Raw genomic sequence first — 17,566 nt, 5'->3', positions numbered from 1 at the left:
TCCTGTAAAGCGTTTTGAGAAGCCACCTTTAAAGGCGATATATACTGTAAAAGCGATTCAAATTGTTTTTTATTTTTTTTAATCGCGTATCTAAGGAAATCCCAGTATAACTTTGTTCATGAACAAACAGTGTCATGTTACATTATTATTAGTTTTTTTGTTAACAAGGCTCGCCAGCTAATGTGAATCGAAACATGTCTTTCTAGCTTTTAAAGTCGTGCGATGTGTAAACCACAATTCAAATAGAGAAAAAAAGACCTGACTGACAAGATTTAAGATGTGGCTGTCAATGTTGGATTAAAAAAAAACACATTGCCCGACGTTTGTTGCATTGCTTGAAAAATAACTTTATTTCGAGAGACTGGATAAGTAATTCAAGTGTTTTTTTTAACTTCCTGAAAAACAACGAATAATTTAACTATATGTGCAAACGTTTTATGATATGTCACTGTTGTGAATGTCTGTGGACATGTGCTGGCTGGACAGGAGGCTCCACTGTACACAGAGAGCGGGGGGAGGAGGGGACAAGCCGATACATACTCTTAGAGTTTGATTAATAGGGAATATAATACAAAAATATAGTACTAAAAATAAGATACACTCTACAGACATTCACAACGGCGACTGTCAGAAGATAGGACACAGCGGCTCAGGCACCCGCTGAATGGAAAAGGGGCACTTTAATGTTCTGTATGGCTAATACTAAAGCCAATACTTCAATACTTTAATATTCTTTTCTGTATGTTTAACAATAGTGGGTACCCAGAGAAAACACACATGGACACGGGGTAATCATGCAAACTCAAAGGAGACCCATTCCAGAATCAAACCCTGGACAATGATCACAGCAGGGTTTTTGTCATTGATTGGTTATCCTAGACTCAGTCTATCTGTTTCTGGACAAGGTCTGTGCTGTTGAGAGGAATACTGGAAGGGGACTATTTTACATGTTTTGTTTGTTCATTCATATGCCAGCTGAAAATCCATTTCTCTCTAAACCTCAGAGAGTGTGCCCTATGGATCAAGATTTCCTTTAAAGGAACAAGTAATAGGTTTATTCCATGCTGAAAAAAAGAAGAAAGAGAACACAACGTTTCGGCCGTGGAGCCTTCTTCAGGTGTGAGAGAGACAGGGCAGTAGGCAAAGGTAAAGTAGCGGGAGAACAAAGGTTGAGAGGGAGGAGGAGTGAGAGGCGGGAGCAGGGGACAGAAAGAGAGGCCAATCAAGAGGTGTGAAGTCAGAATGGGTGCAGAGAGGTGTGAAATGAAACTTCCAATGAATGGAGAAAATTTAAAAGAACAGTAATCTATCGTTAAGGGAAGGGAGAATGTGTGATCCTAGCTGCAGAATAATTTTAGTTTTGGTGGTCTTTCTGATGTATGAGTTCGGAACGCCGTCTTTGAGAACACAGACGGAGAGATTAGAGTGGTCGTGGCCGTCAGAGGTGAAATGACAAACAATGGGCTTGGAGAGATCTTTAATCTTCACAGCCCTGACGTGTTCTCTGAAGCGGTCTCCGAGTCTCCTTCCTGTTTCCCTAAGATTTCCTTTAGCTGTGGCAAAGCCACCTCTTGTGTTGTGCTGAGAAATAAAAAATAAATACAAAGATGCAATAACTAACCAGCCAAATATTTTATTGATGCTGCTGAAATACAATATATATCAGAGTCAGATTAAGCATCCAAAAGAAAGAATTCGATACATGTCATACTTCAAAATTGTGAAAATTCAGCATTTCATTAAAAGTACGAGGTAAAGAAAAGGATTTCTACCACAAGATACTCAAAAAAATACTTTTGAATATATATTTCAGATAAATGGTATGCTGCAAAAGACCAGAGTATGAAAAGCCCAAAGCATTAATTGCATCATTTTTAGCAATTACCCATAATGTATTCTGAAAAATACTCTTCATACAGGTGTCGGCCTGAGCTACTTTGAGAGGTCAAGGATTTCTTCCTTTATTCCCACTCTGGACATCCATCTTCCAGTAATAGTGGTTTCATATCCAAAGACTGTGATCACCTTTGCTGTATAAGGAACATCCAGGGTTCTCTTCTGAACAACAGCCTTGAATCTCACTGCCTTCCCAGGGGGCACTGTGGCGGTCAAGGTAGATGATTCTACAACCTTCAGAGACAAAACAGCAAAGCATACTGCCATTCTGGAAATGGAATTACCAAGACATTGGGGAATAACAATTTTAACATGTTATCAGTGGCAGTGATCTATTTAGAGTCCATTGTGGAGAAGGAAGAACGTTCAGGATTTGTTGGTGGATTAGTATGGTGAAGATAAGTGATGGATACTATCAGGTGAATCAACTGAATATTTAACTCAGCTGTTTACATGGGCTGTCGGAGGACTAAGCTTTATATTTAATATAGACTTGGAAAAGGCAGGGGATACAGGTATAAGGCACACTTAAGAGAGGTTAACACCATGTGATGGTATTCTACCAGCTGTAGATGAGATGCTATTCATTTACATAAATACATAATGTATAGAATATAATGTATAGAAGATACTATCATGGGAAAAGAGTGCAGAGAGTAAACAGAGGAAAAAGGAGTAGAAATAGCTGACACACAAATGACTGGGAGTTGCAGAGAGGGGAACATGATGGGTAAATGCACTGAGAGCTGAGAACTGGAGGTACTTTTTACAAAACAAAAATGACATTTGTTAGGACCAAAGCTAATATCAAAGGTTCAGGCACAGGGCTGAAACATTTTTGTCTATCCCCAATCTGTCTCTGCTTCATATCTGAATTCATTATATACAGACCTTTATATACACCCCTCTCAGTAATCCAGGTTTTCTATCTTAACTTACCTGTTTCCTTTCCGTCTCTGTAAAGCTCCAGGTATGACTTGTACTGACATCCACGGTGACTGTAGTTTCATTCTCCGCGATCACTGGGATTCCAGCCTTGAAGGTTGTCGATGCCCCAACTGCCACAGTAAATCCATGCTCATGGGAAAAGGAGCTTTCCAGAGTAAAAGTCTCAGAAAACCTAGCCAGTTGAAAATACAATAGTTTCCTTTGGTAAATAAAATATCCACCCATCTCAGGGGAGCCAGAGCCTATCCCAACACACAATATGCCCTGGATGGGATTCCAGTCCATCACTGGGCACACTCAGACACAATCAGACTCCACTCACAAGCTACACACAGGTCTGGAATTAAACCCAGGGCACTGGCACTCATTCTAACCACTGCACCACCATGCCAACCTGTTTCCTTTGCCATTCTTTCAGATCAAGATGTACAATATTACTAGTAAAAGACATTAAACATTATATTAAAGAAAGAATCCAGGAACTATGCTTGAATTCTTAAGAACAGAGCTGGAGCCTTACCAACTCTGGATATATAGGAATTTGGGAGGAAGAGAATGAAAATTTAACAAGAGGCTTGTGAGGGAATTTCATTCCAATTTAGACATTCAAATAAGATAGTGGTCTGAAGAGACCTTGAAATACAGATTTTCTCTCTTAATGCTGGCTTACCAGGAAGATGGGTTCAGGCAAGATGGTAGATGTGACCTCAGAGAGCTATAGGGGAATGCCATACTTCCTCATTCACCTGACCAGCTGCTAGAAATCAATTGGTCAAAGAGGATACAAAACTAGGAAACTAAAGCTTCCAAGAGGTGAGTGCACCCTGTGTAGGAAAGTCAGTTTGCACCACAAAAAGCACCAAATGTGATCAACTTACTGGAAAGTGGCAGTGTAGGGAACAGTGCCTGCAGTGTTGTCACAGTCATGTTGCTCAACGGTCAGAGGGACATTGGAAACAATCTGTGCAATGTTGACTTCAAAATCCAAGCTTAAGATTTTTTTAATGGTTTTATCTTGCGTGAAGGCGAGTATCTGGTAGAGATTGTATCCAAAGCCAAGGTTCTGGGCTCTTCCAATCCAGTTATCAGTGGCAAACTCTGGCGGTGGGGCAGAGTAGATCTTCCCTTCATCCTTGGAGACACACCACAGATTGCCATCAGGAGAGAAGGCCATGAAATGGGTAAGTTCTGCCCAGCCTTCAGTTCCAACAGTCTCACTATTGTCATACCACTTATAGTCCGGGTCACTTGGAGGTTTTCCTTTAACCAGCTTCCCTTCTGATGTCACAGCATACAGGATACCCTCAGGGTCAAAGAACAGAGAAGGGAAAAGCCACCCTCCAGTTCCTATCTTTGTAGCAGCCCTGTACCTCCAGGACACATACTCATGCTCAGGAGGGGGACCCTTGTAAAAGTCCCCACTTTTTGTCACAGCATAGAGGCTGCCATCTGGATGGAAGAAGAGGGAGTGAAACTGATCCCATTCTCCTTTGCCAACACACTTTGCTTTAGTGGTCAGCCAGTCTTCATCAGGATTCACTGGAGGAGAACCTGTATAGATGTCTGCATTACGGACTGCGAACATTATCCCGGTCGGACTGAACAGAATGTGGGAGAAACCTTTTAGATTTCCAACATGTTTTGCATGGTCATGATAACTTTCATTGTAGTCAACTGGGGGTAATCCCATCTGGGCAGATCCTGAGCTCTCCACACCAAACAGCAACACACCTATGAATATATAAATATATCAAATATTGAAAAATATGATTTCATCTGATTGCTGCCTTTGCAAAAAGGTTTCAGACTACTATTCATCACACCTAATAAAATGCTCACACACAACAGATCAGTACATCAACAGATAAAACTGGTGATCTTGGACTGTAATCTGGGTACACATGCAGTAAAGAACTCTCAGGAGAGCAAACTCAGTCAGATAGCATGTTTTTTTAAAAAAAACGATGGTCTATCTCTGGATCACAAATGCTTCATAATAAATTCTCAAGATTCTGTATGCCCTCTCCATACCCCAATTCCAGTGTGCCAAAGAAACCCCAGAGGCACTGCTTTTCTCTTAAATGCAGTAGATCCTCCTGCTCTATTCCCTCTAGCTATAGAGATGCTGCTGTGATGAGAGTCACCTTCCAGCTCAAACCGTTTAAAGTGTAGACCTTCAAAAAATATGAAGTTCAATTATAAATCTTCATTAAACATCATCCCTTCCTAGATCAGGAATACAGTTACAGGTTTTCAGTACTAACCAGGGTTTGACCAACAAATTCAACTCGATACAATTTGATACAATTCTAAAAGTAGGTCTGTAACTGAAGCTTTGGATTTTGGATTTTGTCTGGTTTTTGCTTGATTGTGCCAAGCTCTAGAGAACAAGGAGAACAAGGCGACCAACCCACACAACTGGCACACAACTGGCAGTTACGTAGGCAGTGAAACCAGAATGAGCAGAATCAGCAGTCAGGGTCAGAAGTGTGGTGATGCTGATAGTAGAAAACCTAAAGAGGCAATCGGCTCAAAGCAAAAATTCAGTATGATTAAGCACTACAAGAACAATGAGTGACACTGTCTGTGCTACCAGTGTGAGCTTAGTGAAAAGCTTAACGTTGCACAAAGTGCTTAATAAGTATGGTCATCCCCGTTACTGCAACCATTCACTCAAGATTCAGCTTATGAGTATTAGAATTTTGTTTTCCTTCTAAACTAAAAGGTTCCAAAGGTTTGTGATACAGTATTTATGTACAAAAGTGTTGAAACTGGTTCAGACAAACATCTGTACTTATGTCACGCCCTCATCCCACCACATTCCCAAATGAAAGCGCACTCGTACTAATTACACTCCAGCCCTGAGCACTTCTGCCAAACGACACCGCTCCTGCCAATCAGCCAACCATGACACTCCATCAATCAGCGCACCTTCCTCCTCTCACAACACTTAAACCCTCCAGAACCCTCTGCTCTTGACCTGGTATTGGTTGCCCTTTGGAGTGCCTACCTTGCCTTCATCTTCTAAACCACTATATGGGTACAGAGCAACATACAGATTCTGCTAGCAGACTCCATCACAGGAAACTTGTGTCTGATTGAAGGGATTATAATTGAATCTTCAAAGCAGCAATGAACAATCCTCATCCTGGAGGGCTGGTGTGTCTGTGAGGTTGCACTACAACTTGGCTCTTAAAGAGCTAAAGCAGCTGGTTACTTGTTTAACTAGGTCAATTTAACTGCTTCTCTCAGCTCTCCAGGTGCTGCTGCTTTAAATAGACCTTAACCTGCAGACCTACCGATCCTCCAGGACCAGGATCGGACACCCCTGCTTTAGAGTGTTACTGCAATACTGAGTCCAGTTTCAAGACTCTGCTGAGCAGCTTACATCTGATTCCTGACACTGAATCAGTCTAGGAGCTGATGATACCTCAGGTAGCCAAACAGCAGATCTGCAAAACAGCATTGTTTTTCAGCACACTCACTCATATTGTCTAGTGCTGAAGCTTTAGCCTGATCACACATGGTTGAGAATACATAGACCTTGAATACCTGCAGACACACCAACCTTCCAGGAACAGGATTAAAGTGTGACTGCGACACCAAGTTGAGTTTCATGATCAATTGAGTTGTTGACAGCTGAGTCTCCACCCGTGAGCTCACTATCAGTTCTCAACATACTCACTCATATTGCCTGATGCTGAAGTCCTGTGAGGGTGATGGGACACGGTTTGTGTTTTAAGATGTTTCTTGCTGAAGATGAGGTAAAGTGCGTTTCTGCAAAAACAGAATTCAAGAACCAAAATACGTAGTTATTTTAAGACTTCTTATTCCCTTGCATGAACTTATAAATCTCCCCATCTTATAAGAACATGTTACTTTAACAATACTATATGAAAAAGTCCATGAACAATGTTTGTGTTATACAAAAAATATTCAACAACCAAAATAATTTTATTTCTTATCTGCAGGAACATATTTCCTATAAAACCCCACAACTTACAATAATGAATCTTACATCTATGATTAACACATGTATATATACAGTATGTATACAAGTGCATTCTAGGTTTTAATTTAAGACATCACACACCAGATGGGTTTTGTCAATATCAACTGTTATGGTAAACAGACCAATCGCGGGAGTAACTAGATGATATGAGGCTTCATTTGCAGGGGAAAATGACTAAAAGCTAAATTTAAGGGAATATAGACAAAATGAGATTTTAAAAGACAGAATTGAGGTAAAGGCAGGTGCAGTGCAGGGAAGGCAAAACAAGTGAACAGAAACACACCCCCACCTCCCTACTGGACCCACAAACACCTCTTCCAGCAGCAGCCTTAGCTTTCCCAGGAGTCTCCCACCCAGGTACTGGCCAGGCTCACACTGCTGAGCTATGAGCTGCACAGTGACATAGCTGCTGGGTGTATTTGAGATTGTGAAATTCAAGATATGTGGCACATGTGCTGTGTTACGCAAACTTTGTTTAGACTCAATTCAGTGAATACTTGTTTTTAAAATTTAACCTCTGTCACCTCTAAGTGTTCAGTTTGAATAATCAATCTTTGATTAATAATATTCATACATTATAATAAATGATTTGTATACACAAACATTACATGTTTTTACATCATGTCATATTTCTTTTTATAGAAAGAAAACCTCTTCCACATTGCATGACCTGGAATAGAACACTGAGGAAATCATGCTTATTGAAGAACTAATAAATTCAACTGTATGCTCCAGATATTGGTGGACTGTAGCTTTACAACCTTCAAGCCTGATCCTAGTACCTTACAGGACACAATCTAGCGAGCACAAAAAGCTGTTCACCAAAAAACCAAACTACCACTAAACCCTGTTTTTGAGCAAACTAAAACCTTTCTGCATCCATCCGTTTTCAAAATACTTCATTCAGAACAGGGTCACAAGGAAGCCAGAGACTTTCCTTGTAAGCAACAGGCACAAGGTGGGATACACCCTGGATGGGATACCATTCCATTGCAGGGAAAACAGATATGTTTCTACACCCTTTACCAATTAACAAATTATTAACAATGTAAGCAACACTATGACTATCTACAGGCATGTTAGAACCTTTAGCTGCCTCTAGTGGCAAGTCGGCTGCCAATATAGACCTCTCTAAAGCTGATGCATCACACACATACAGTATAACAATATTTCAATGCATTTATGTATCAACACGTATATTCTGAAATGACCAGCAAAAACTTGTCACACCTGAAGAAAGCTCAACAGCCAAAACAATGTCTTTCTCTTTACTATTTTTCAACATGTGGTTAGTGGGCAACGCTGTGGTTCAGGAGGTTAGCATTGCTGCCTTGTGGCACTGGGGGCCTCGGTTCAATTCTGGATCTTGAGTGCTGTCGGTGGGGAGTTTGAATGTTCTTTTTGCATTTATGTGAGTTTTCTCCTGGTGCAGTTAGAAAAAATGTCCCTCCCTGGTGTGAGTGGGTGTGTGTCCTGCGATGACCTGGTGTCCTGTCCAGGGTGTATCCTGCCTTTTCTTTTCATTACGATATCTTCCAGATCAAAACTAAAAGATTTCATCACCAATGTTCCATAAAACAAATGTTTTCCATCATATTTTCCCTTAACAAACAGATTGCCCACACTGACAGGAAAACCAGAGAGACAAAGCACGGTTTGCAACAAAGAGATTCACAACATCTTCTTATTACCAACCTGATCGGGTCCCCCGCACCTGAAGAAGGCTCAAGAGCAGAAAAGGTGTGTTTCTCCGTTTGCTTTGTCAGGATGGGATTAAATTGTTATTGAACAGAACTTTGGGTGGAGGTCAAATTTTAATCTGCTTCCCTGCTGTGAAAGCCCACTGGCTGAAAAAGCACGGCACTCACCTTTTATACAGTAGGTTCCCTCCCTCCTCCCCAACATCAGCAATTTCTCAGAATTGGCTCCGCTCATTCATCTGAAGAGAGGGAGATTGCAACAGTGCTAATTTTCAAGCAACAGTTATCTCCTCAGCCTGGCGAGTTAAAGCTCAACTACTAAGCTATCTGGTTATATTTTATCCAGCTTGTTCATAATTGTTAGAACTGGACTGAACAGTTGAACCTTTATTTGTCACTATTCCAGTTATCCTCTAAGGCAACACAGCTGGATAATTAAAGCTGTCTGTCATTGTGCCTCTGCTAAGCATTGCATGAGTTTGAATAACCTTTTCTTTTAAATCACCACTAATATAAAGTTTTTTTATGTCTGTTCATGGTTTGATGTAAATATACCTACTACTGTATATACATCTGAATTACCTGTATATATGCAAATATATTTTTGTTGAATTTTCAGAGCCACCAATGTGAAATTTCACCTGCTGCTGAAGTTCTGTGTTCAGCCTTGGCTTGTTTCCCTTAATTATAATGCTTTTTACATTGAGCAATAATAAATGATCTATCAAAAATGCTCATTTTGAAATATAAAAGGGACAACCTCAGAATTCTCAAGAAGAATATCCTGTCAAATTATTAACCATTTTATACAAAGGGTAGTGCAAGGCATACATTAACTTTTTTTTACCAAATTGTTTTAAAAATATTTTTCTATTCCTTTTGAGAAGGTCATACTATTGTACTATTATACAATAATAACAGCTGAATTTAAGTAGAAATGAAGTTTAAGAATACCTGTTTAAGTTTAAGTTGCCAAGATCCCAAGATGATAATCTTAAATGATGATGAAATCAGTGTTTATATTGTACATGGTTAGTTGCAGAGGATTTTTAAAACAACAATTATTATTAAGTAGTAGTATTTAATACAGAATGTTTAAGGGTACATAATCTCAAGGGACTGCATAATAAAACACACAAAAGATACACGTATGCACAATTTTGAAACAGTATATTAAATCAAAAAGCTAAAGTATAGTTCAGCTGAGCTAGTTGGAAAAAGGCAGAGATCAGTGGATTATGACTTCGGAAAGCTGGCAGTAGTTTGCCGGAATGAGGGCTTGTCTCTGCTGGATCAGTGCTCACAAAATGACTGGGAAAAGGATGGTTTATGTGCCTAGATCAAGTAGGCACATTCACTCAGGTAGCTCAAAGTCGGAACATTGATCTTGCAGACAAAGCTGCCTTAAATAACCTGCCTAGTGAGCAGATTGAGAAAAAGATTGGCTGCTGGTCTGATAAAGATCCGTCCCGATCTCGTTCGCACGGGGTCGGTGTCAAAGCAAGGAGGTTCGGCTTGCTCGTAACCTAGGTCCAAATTATCATAAAACTAGCTAATTCTTAGATTAAACAGTGTTTTCTGTTCGATGAATGCATTCAAATATATTTTTGCATTCTCTGTCTGAAACTACACAGGTAGAAAAAGGTGCTTAATATGTTTTCAAAAATAAAGTGGAATGAAGATCATAAAGAATTTCGTCTTTCATATAAGGTGTTTAAGTGGAACAAAGCCAGCATTATGAGATCTTTAAGGATTGAGTAACTTTGCCAGAGGCACTGGAATGCACTTAAAAATGTAAGAGATGAGATCAGTTGGTAGTAAAATTCAGAGAACTCACATCCCCCTTCTAGGAAGTAGCAGAAACAAATGAGCTCAGTGGGCTGAAAAGGCATCATCTCACTTGTTTAGAAAAAAAGCATTTAACTCCAGTATGTCCAGAATTCAGCTGCAAGGATCCTGACCAGACCATGCGCAAGTGATCACATTACTCCTGTCCTGGAGTCCTTGCACTGGCTTCCTGTAAGGTATCATATTGACTTGAAAATCTTTATGATCACCTATAAAGCTCTACATGGCTTGGCACCTCAGTGTGTTTCTGACGTATTACCCTCCTTGTCCCCACTTCGCTTTGTTCATCTGATTCTGATCTCCTGTTTGTCCCCCAAGCTAGACTAGACTCTGGGTGATAAGTCCTTCTCTTCTCTTCGGCTGCGCCCCAAAGCTCTAGAATACTATCTCCAAATCAGAGAGTCACCTACCTGAACACATTCAAATCCAGTCAAAACCTTCTTCTTCAGAAAGCTTTTAAACGCAATCGATGTCAGTATCTGCTCCTTTCTTTATACTGATTTTGTTATCTTCTATATTTGTTTTTGCTTTCTTTTGCTTTTCCTGTAATGCACTTTGAGAAGATACCTTTGAAGGCACTAAAATCTTCTTTTGTTGTTTCTGAGCTGTTTCAGAGGTCATCAGTGAAGTTACACAGCATTCGGGTGAAAGGACCTCTGAGCTGCCCTAACCTCACCTGCTGGGTCTCCATGCCTTTTTTCATCCTATCAGTTGCAGTCAAATGGTGTTTTATCTACTTATTCCTGACCTGCTGCTAACCGTGTCTCAGGCTCCAGGTTGACCGTTTTCCTCCATGTTACTAAACTCTAAAATTTCCACTCTTTAATCTACCTCTGGGCTTGGCATCATATGCGGCACAAAGTCATCCCCTTTGGTGTTTTTGGCACCGGTAAATAGATCTGTGTTAACTAAAGTGTTCTCTGAAGCTTAGTGTCCCATAAGTTCCGTCTGTCCCCTAATGTGTGTGTAAATCCTGGTGTGGGTTTTTGGTTTTGAAAAAGAGAATAAAGGCAGGTGCTTGTGTGCCTACACTGTCTCCTCTTGTCCTTTATCCTGAACAAACCCCTAGTCATTACAATATACAGTATATATAAAGTGCATTCTACAGTAAGTGTTAATTTAAGACATCACACACCAGATGGGTTTCGTCAATATCAATTGTTTTGGTAAACAGGCCAAGCGCTGGGGTAACAAAATATTATGAGGCTTTATTTGCAGGGAATGTCACCGGCCAAGCAACTAGGTTTGGCTTAAAAAAATACACTCCCAAAACAGCAGTCTTCAAACGCAAACAAAACTGGATTTATTGCCTTCAAACTGATCATCAAAAAAAACCTCACTAAAGCACCTCAGCCCACCTTGCCAGCAAGGCACCATCCCTCTACTGCCCTCTCCCAGTCCCTCTTATACTGTAGCTCCTTCTTTCCAAGGGCCCTCCTCCCTTAAAGAGACTTGCTCATATCTTTTAAAAGAAGTGGACAATTTTGAAACAAATGAAGTAGCTTAATTATAAACTTTACCAAAGCCATGTGAGGGTTTTATACATTTAAACAAAAAAATCTAACAGTAACCTTTCCATTTAAGATCAGCACTTACACACAGTCTGTGCATGTCCAATCTATGGACTGGGTACGGATGGTCTCATTCCACACAACATGTCCACTATGCCAAAAACGTTGACACAAGATTGTGGAATCAGGGGAAGATTTCTTTTAAGCTTATGCTTGCAATTACGTAGTACAGTATGTGTTCTGTACTGTATGTGTATGTAATGTGACTTTGTCAAACAGTTCTTTGCCTGTATGTTTTTTTTCCAAATTTCAATTTTAAAAACACAAAAAGGCAGTGCTCATAATTCTTCCTTAATATGGAAATTGTACAAACTGTTCAACAGAAGTGTACATTGCTAATTAAAGGCACACTATGTAATAATAATAGTGGGGTAACATAATGAACATTATCCTTTACAGAACCTACTGATATAACAGCCAGAGCTGCAAGCTCTTTTAAATTTACTGGATCATTGCTTTTGTGTGGAAATACCATGGCAAAGCAATGAGTTAGAAAAGCATTGAAATGGATATCATTTTGGGAAGTCAAAACACACTGAACTGACTTCAAGTCATCCTCATTTTACACACTGTTCTGGTAAGTAGATTGTTTTTAAAAAGTGCAAAAAAATATTTTTTTAAATCTAAAGCTTTATATTGAAAAACAAATGGCTTAATATAAACTACATTTAATTAGTATTTTTTTGTCCAGGACCATTTTGTTCTCAGGTATATGAAATAACACGAAAGCTGGATGTGTTGTGAGACGTGACAAATAAAAGAATACAGTATTGCTTCGCGGTGACCATGCATTGCATTTATTGTATGAGTTATTAAAATTCATATCTGACTTGTTAATGTTTGGATCTTCACTGTGACAATACCTTCAAATGTTTAAAACTATATTTTATGTATATATGTGGACAACTGCTCCATATTTTTGTGATTTGGTTTGATGGTTACTGTCTCTCTCGATACATGTACTGTACAGTTGCGTGATTTTTTAGATCAGCAAGTGTGGCATACTGTGTGGCACAGTGGCGGAGTGGTTAGTATAGGGTGCCACCTGTGTGGAGTTTGTATGTTCTCCCCATGTTCATATAGGTTTTCTCCAGATGCTCTGTTTTTTTTTCCACAGTCCTGGCCCTGGTGTGGGTGTTTGTGTCTGTGTATGCCCAGAGATGGACTGGTGTCTCGCCCAGGGTGTATTCTGCATTGTTTTCTTTTCTCGTTTCACCCTGAATTGGATGAAGTGGTTAGAAATGTTTGGATGACAAAAACTGAAACCCTCAGAGTAATTAATAACTTTTCTCAATTGTTAATAGCTGTTTAAGTAGTAGATAGTTTGAAAATAAATACCAAATTTAGAACTGGTAACTGTGGTAAATATACAACAGTTGGCTATACAAATATTTGTTTTCTTAGTAATATCCAGGTGATGAATCCTTCAATGTGGAAGCCTCTCCGATTGTGAATGTCTGTTATCAGCTTAGACTTTATACTTTTCACACTCTAATTTCACATGCAAAAACAAGCCAGGCTTCTCTCTAAATTCTTCCACCTGCCAGGACACATAACTAATATGTAAATCAGTTCTCCTGAAGTGAGATTGACTTGATTACAGGTACCTTTGAAATCATTTCAAAGTTTTCCTGAGATATTATTACTTTTATTTTTAAGACTTTTATCTCCTCATGTGGGAAGGAATGTTATACATTTTATAAAAGCTTGTCTTTTAGCTTCTTAACTCTGGCAAGTGGAAACATACTAGGGGGCATCTATACTGTAGGTCAGTGGAAAACTAGAGCTCATGTCTTAAATGTAGTAAAAATGGAAGTCGAATGTCTTGTTTTGCGAATGTAAGCAATAACGAAAGTCTTAATAAGGAGTCGTTGTCACGGATATCGGAAGGGAGAAACCGTGGAGAAGCAGGAGAGTGAAAAAGACCCTGTGCGAATTAACAGCTCTTCTTTTCACCAACATCCGTATGTACAGTATGTATACTGTAAGTATATTTAGATTTATGTACATATGTTTCCATATGTTGAATCTAATTCTGTATATACATTTTAATTATAAACAGAGCTGCAATTATTTATAATAATTGTACATATTTCAAGCAAATATTACCCCTTTTCTCAATTTCTTAAATACAATTCCTGAAACAGTATTGACACTGTTAAAAGATTAAACACCTATCCCCAAATTCTGTTTATAAATAACACATTACACATTTGCTTTAGATTTTGCTAATGGAGTTATCTTGCGTGAAGGTGAGTATCTGGTAGTGATTGTACCCAATGCCAGTGAGAACCCAATGTACTCATTGGGATTGTACCCAATGAGTATCTGGGCTCTTTCAAGCCAGTTATCGGTGGCAGACTTTGGCAGTGGAGCAGAGTAGATCTTCCCATCATCCTTGGAGACACACCACAGATTGCCAACAGGAGAGTAGGCCATGAAATAGGCAAGTTCTGCCCAGCCTCCAGTTCCAACAGTTTCAGCATGAGTGAGCCAGTAGGAATCCTTTTGAGTGGGAGGTTTTTGTTTAACCAGCTTCTCTTCTGACGCATACCACAACATACAGGATACCCTCAGGGTCAAAGAGCAGAAAAGGCAATTGCCACCTTCCAGTTCCGATCTTCGTAGCAACCCTGTACCTCCAGAACAAGTACTCATTCTCAGGAGGGGGACTGATGTAAAATTCACCACTTTTTACCACATCTCAGAGGCTGCCTTCTGGATGGATGAAGAGGGAATGAAACTGATCCCATTCTCCTTTGCCAATTTTTTTCATTTCAGCCAGTCTTCATCGGATTCACTGGAGGAGACCCTGCATAGCACTGCAAAAATCATCCCGGTCGGGCTGAACAGGATGCGAGAGAAGCCTTTCAGATTTCCGACATGTTTAGCATGATAATAGAAGCTTTCTTTGAAGTTAACTGGGCCAATCCTGAGCTCTCCACACCAAACAAAACACCTATGAATACATTCAATATTGAAAGTGTAACGAACAGTTCTTTTAATCCGGAATAGTGAGAAAACACAGGGGGAAAAGTCATGCAGGAGACGGGAATAAAAACAGGGGGGGTGTCCATAGAGTGCTGGTGATCCGGGGAAGTGTGGCCGAGGCAAAGAATCCTAGAAGAAATCCAAAGGAAAATCCAAAACTGAGCGAAAGTCCATGGCCGGGTGATCCATCCAAACAAAAGATTAAAACCAGGTGCCGAGTCGGGACCGGCGGGGGTAACAGCAACAGGAGCAGAAAGTTAAAAGCATAACGGAGCCAGTTTAATCCTGGTCCCGGGCTCGCACGATGCGGAAATCAGTGAAGAGCCTCGATTGGCAACTGCGTCTGGCTTTTAAAGGGGGACAGAAGGAGACTGGAACAGGGGGCAGGTGTGGGAAATAAGGCAAATGAGGAAGACCCGGAGCGCCCTTAAGGAGGAGGGACTACAATCGTGACAGAAAGATCAATGGATTCCATCACAGTAATGCTTCTATGATTTAGATCACAGTTAAGGAAGTGATCAGACAACCTAAAAAAATACATCCATTATAACACGTTGTCGAGTGTGGCCTGCTATGCAGTGGAAAATGACATCCTCTCACAATCCAGTCCATCACCAATAGATTGGTTAGCAAGAGGCTAATAGGGGAGGAATTCAAGCAAATCATTTCACAAAAAAATGAGAGGGAGCTCTCAAGGAGAGGAGTATGGTGGTGCTCCTGGTACAAGTGACCGCTGACTTCCTTCTCTGAGCTGCAAGAAGATTGAGCAACAGTGGTGTGCCAGTGTGAACCAAGTAGGGAAACATTTAAGGAAGTGAAGCGAAAGTTAAAACAAGTGGTGCTTGTGCTCCTTTTCTAGGAGCAGCACTTAATGGTTAATAAACATATCAAGTCTAGTGATAGCTACTGTAAGATGGTAATTATTAACCTTCAATGGCTAAAGCTTACTTTAAAGTAAGTAAACTTACTTCTAAACCGCAAGCCTTACCACGTTCTCTAACCCGGTTAAACCGGTAACCAGCTGGCTTAGTAACCTCTCAGTTGTTCAGGTGCTGCTACTTTAAAAAGACCTTGATGGGACATTTGATGGGACATCCCTTCTTTCAAGCATTACTGCAACAGCAAGTCCAGGTTCAAGATGACCGCTGAGCAGCTGTCAAATTGGCAACCCAATCTAGAAGACTCCACATACTCACTCATATTGTCTGCTGCTGAAGTCCTAACCTGGTCAGACAGTTGAGGTTAAGATGTTTCTTGCTGAAGACAAGGCAAGTGTTCTGTGCGTCTGCAAAACAGTTCCACAGCCAAAATAGTTATTTTAAGATAGATCTCCCAAGCTAGTATCTTTTAGAGAAACACCAGATTTGGTTTATCAGTAGCATTTTCTATTAGAAAGAAGGGCTCACCAGGATATAGAGGAAAACGCACATAGGCTTAATATTGTAACGATCGTCATCCCTCCTCTAGGGTGTGCTCTGACCCTTTTTGTATTTTAGTTTGATTATTACTTTCACCTGCCCCTTGCTCCGTGTGTATTATTTAAACCTGTGCTTCCGAAGCTCTTTCTTGGCATTGGAAGATGGGCTCCACAAGGTTTGCCTATTCCCTGGGCTCGCGGATAACCCGAGGACAGGTCTTATTCCCCAGCGTCCTGACCATCTGGGTCCAGGGCTTGTAGTACCCGGCTCTGTTATGGTTTTACTCTTCCATCTTCCTACTTCCTTGTTCTTGTGTTAGTCTCGGATGGACCTCCTGGTAATGGACTTTGGACTGCTTCCTGGTGTGTTTGAAAATATGCTAAGCTATACCTAAAATTCATAAAGCAGGTATTATAAATCGAGGGATGGGTGCACACAAAAATAAGACACAGCTCGTGGGAAAAGACGGTACAGCTTTAGAAAAAGGAAACAATCTGCATTCATTTAGGTGATATTAATAATACATTCTTGAACAAGCAAAAGAATTTTCAGCTGATTTAATCTTTACTTTGATTTTATAGTATTTCAAGATAAGATTATATGTTAATTTTTAATTTGATTGTTATGGTTATTGGATGTGACTATTGAACTCTCTTAGGAATCTAGTAATTAACACCTGGCTCTTATAAGCATTCGCAGTTCTCAGAGAGCTCAAAAGAAAGAAAGGAACTGGGGTGTTTCCTGAGTTATACTAAGTCTGAGATATAATGAAATAAATTTCTGATTTACCTTGGTTAGTTAAGTTCTGGATAAATAATTAAGAGTCATCTGTCAGGAAGTGTTAATTGTCAGAATACTCTTTGAGTGTTGCTGATTATGCGGTGGCCAATCAGAATTGGTTTACTGTTCACTTCCTTGTATATAAGGTTGATTTACCCTGCTTTTAGTGCTCAGCATTGTTAGATTTGTAACATCCTAGGTGTCAGCTTGTACACTTGGACATACTCCAGTACTTATCCTTTCAGTTTCCTGACTGAGAATGGGTGAAAGCTTTCCAAGGAAATAGTTTCAGAAAACCTGAAAAACAAATCACATTCTATTTTACAACTTCTTGTTTCGAAGCTGCAGACTGTATCAACCTAGCTGCACCACACTGGGAGAAGGAGGACTTGTGCAAGTACT

The 17,566-nt window shown here is 40.0% G+C and overlaps 1 protein-coding gene across 3 annotated transcripts; it reads right to left on the bottom strand.

The window, feature by feature from the left end:
* Positions 1 to 1,630: 1,630 nt before the first annotated feature.
* LOC138225049 (tachylectin-2-like) lies at positions 1,631 to 16,235 on the bottom strand. 3 transcript variants are annotated; one of them, XM_069183770.1, is made up of 5 exons: positions 8,725 to 8,788; positions 6,530 to 6,621; positions 3,723 to 4,575; positions 2,836 to 3,016; positions 1,631 to 2,130 (listed from the first exon to the last, which is right to left on the bottom strand). In XM_069183770.1, exons 2-5 carry the CDS (start codon positions 6,531 to 6,533, stop codon positions 1,933 to 1,935), a joined length of 1,236 nt encoding a protein of 411 aa, XP_069039871.1. In that variant the 5' UTR covers positions 6,534 to 6,621; positions 8,725 to 8,788; the 3' UTR covers positions 1,631 to 1,932. The 3 variants fall into 3 exon arrangements, with proteins under 3 accessions (XP_069039871.1, XP_069039870.1, XP_069039872.1); XM_069183769.1 differs by lacking the exon at positions 8,725 to 8,788 and adding an exon at positions 8,552 to 8,688; XM_069183771.1 differs by lacking the exons at positions 6,530 to 6,621; positions 8,725 to 8,788 and adding an exon at positions 16,163 to 16,235.
* Positions 16,236 to 17,566: the final 1,331 nt, after the last annotated feature.

The sequence above is a fragment of the Lepisosteus oculatus genome, chromosome 25, assembly GCF_040954835.1.
Source record: "Lepisosteus oculatus isolate fLepOcu1 chromosome 25, fLepOcu1.hap2, whole genome shotgun sequence".
NCBI lineage: Eukaryota > Metazoa > Chordata > Actinopteri > Semionotiformes > Lepisosteidae > Lepisosteus > Lepisosteus oculatus.
Note: the sequence above shows the minus strand (reverse complement) of the source record. Positions and strands in the feature narration are given on the sequence as shown.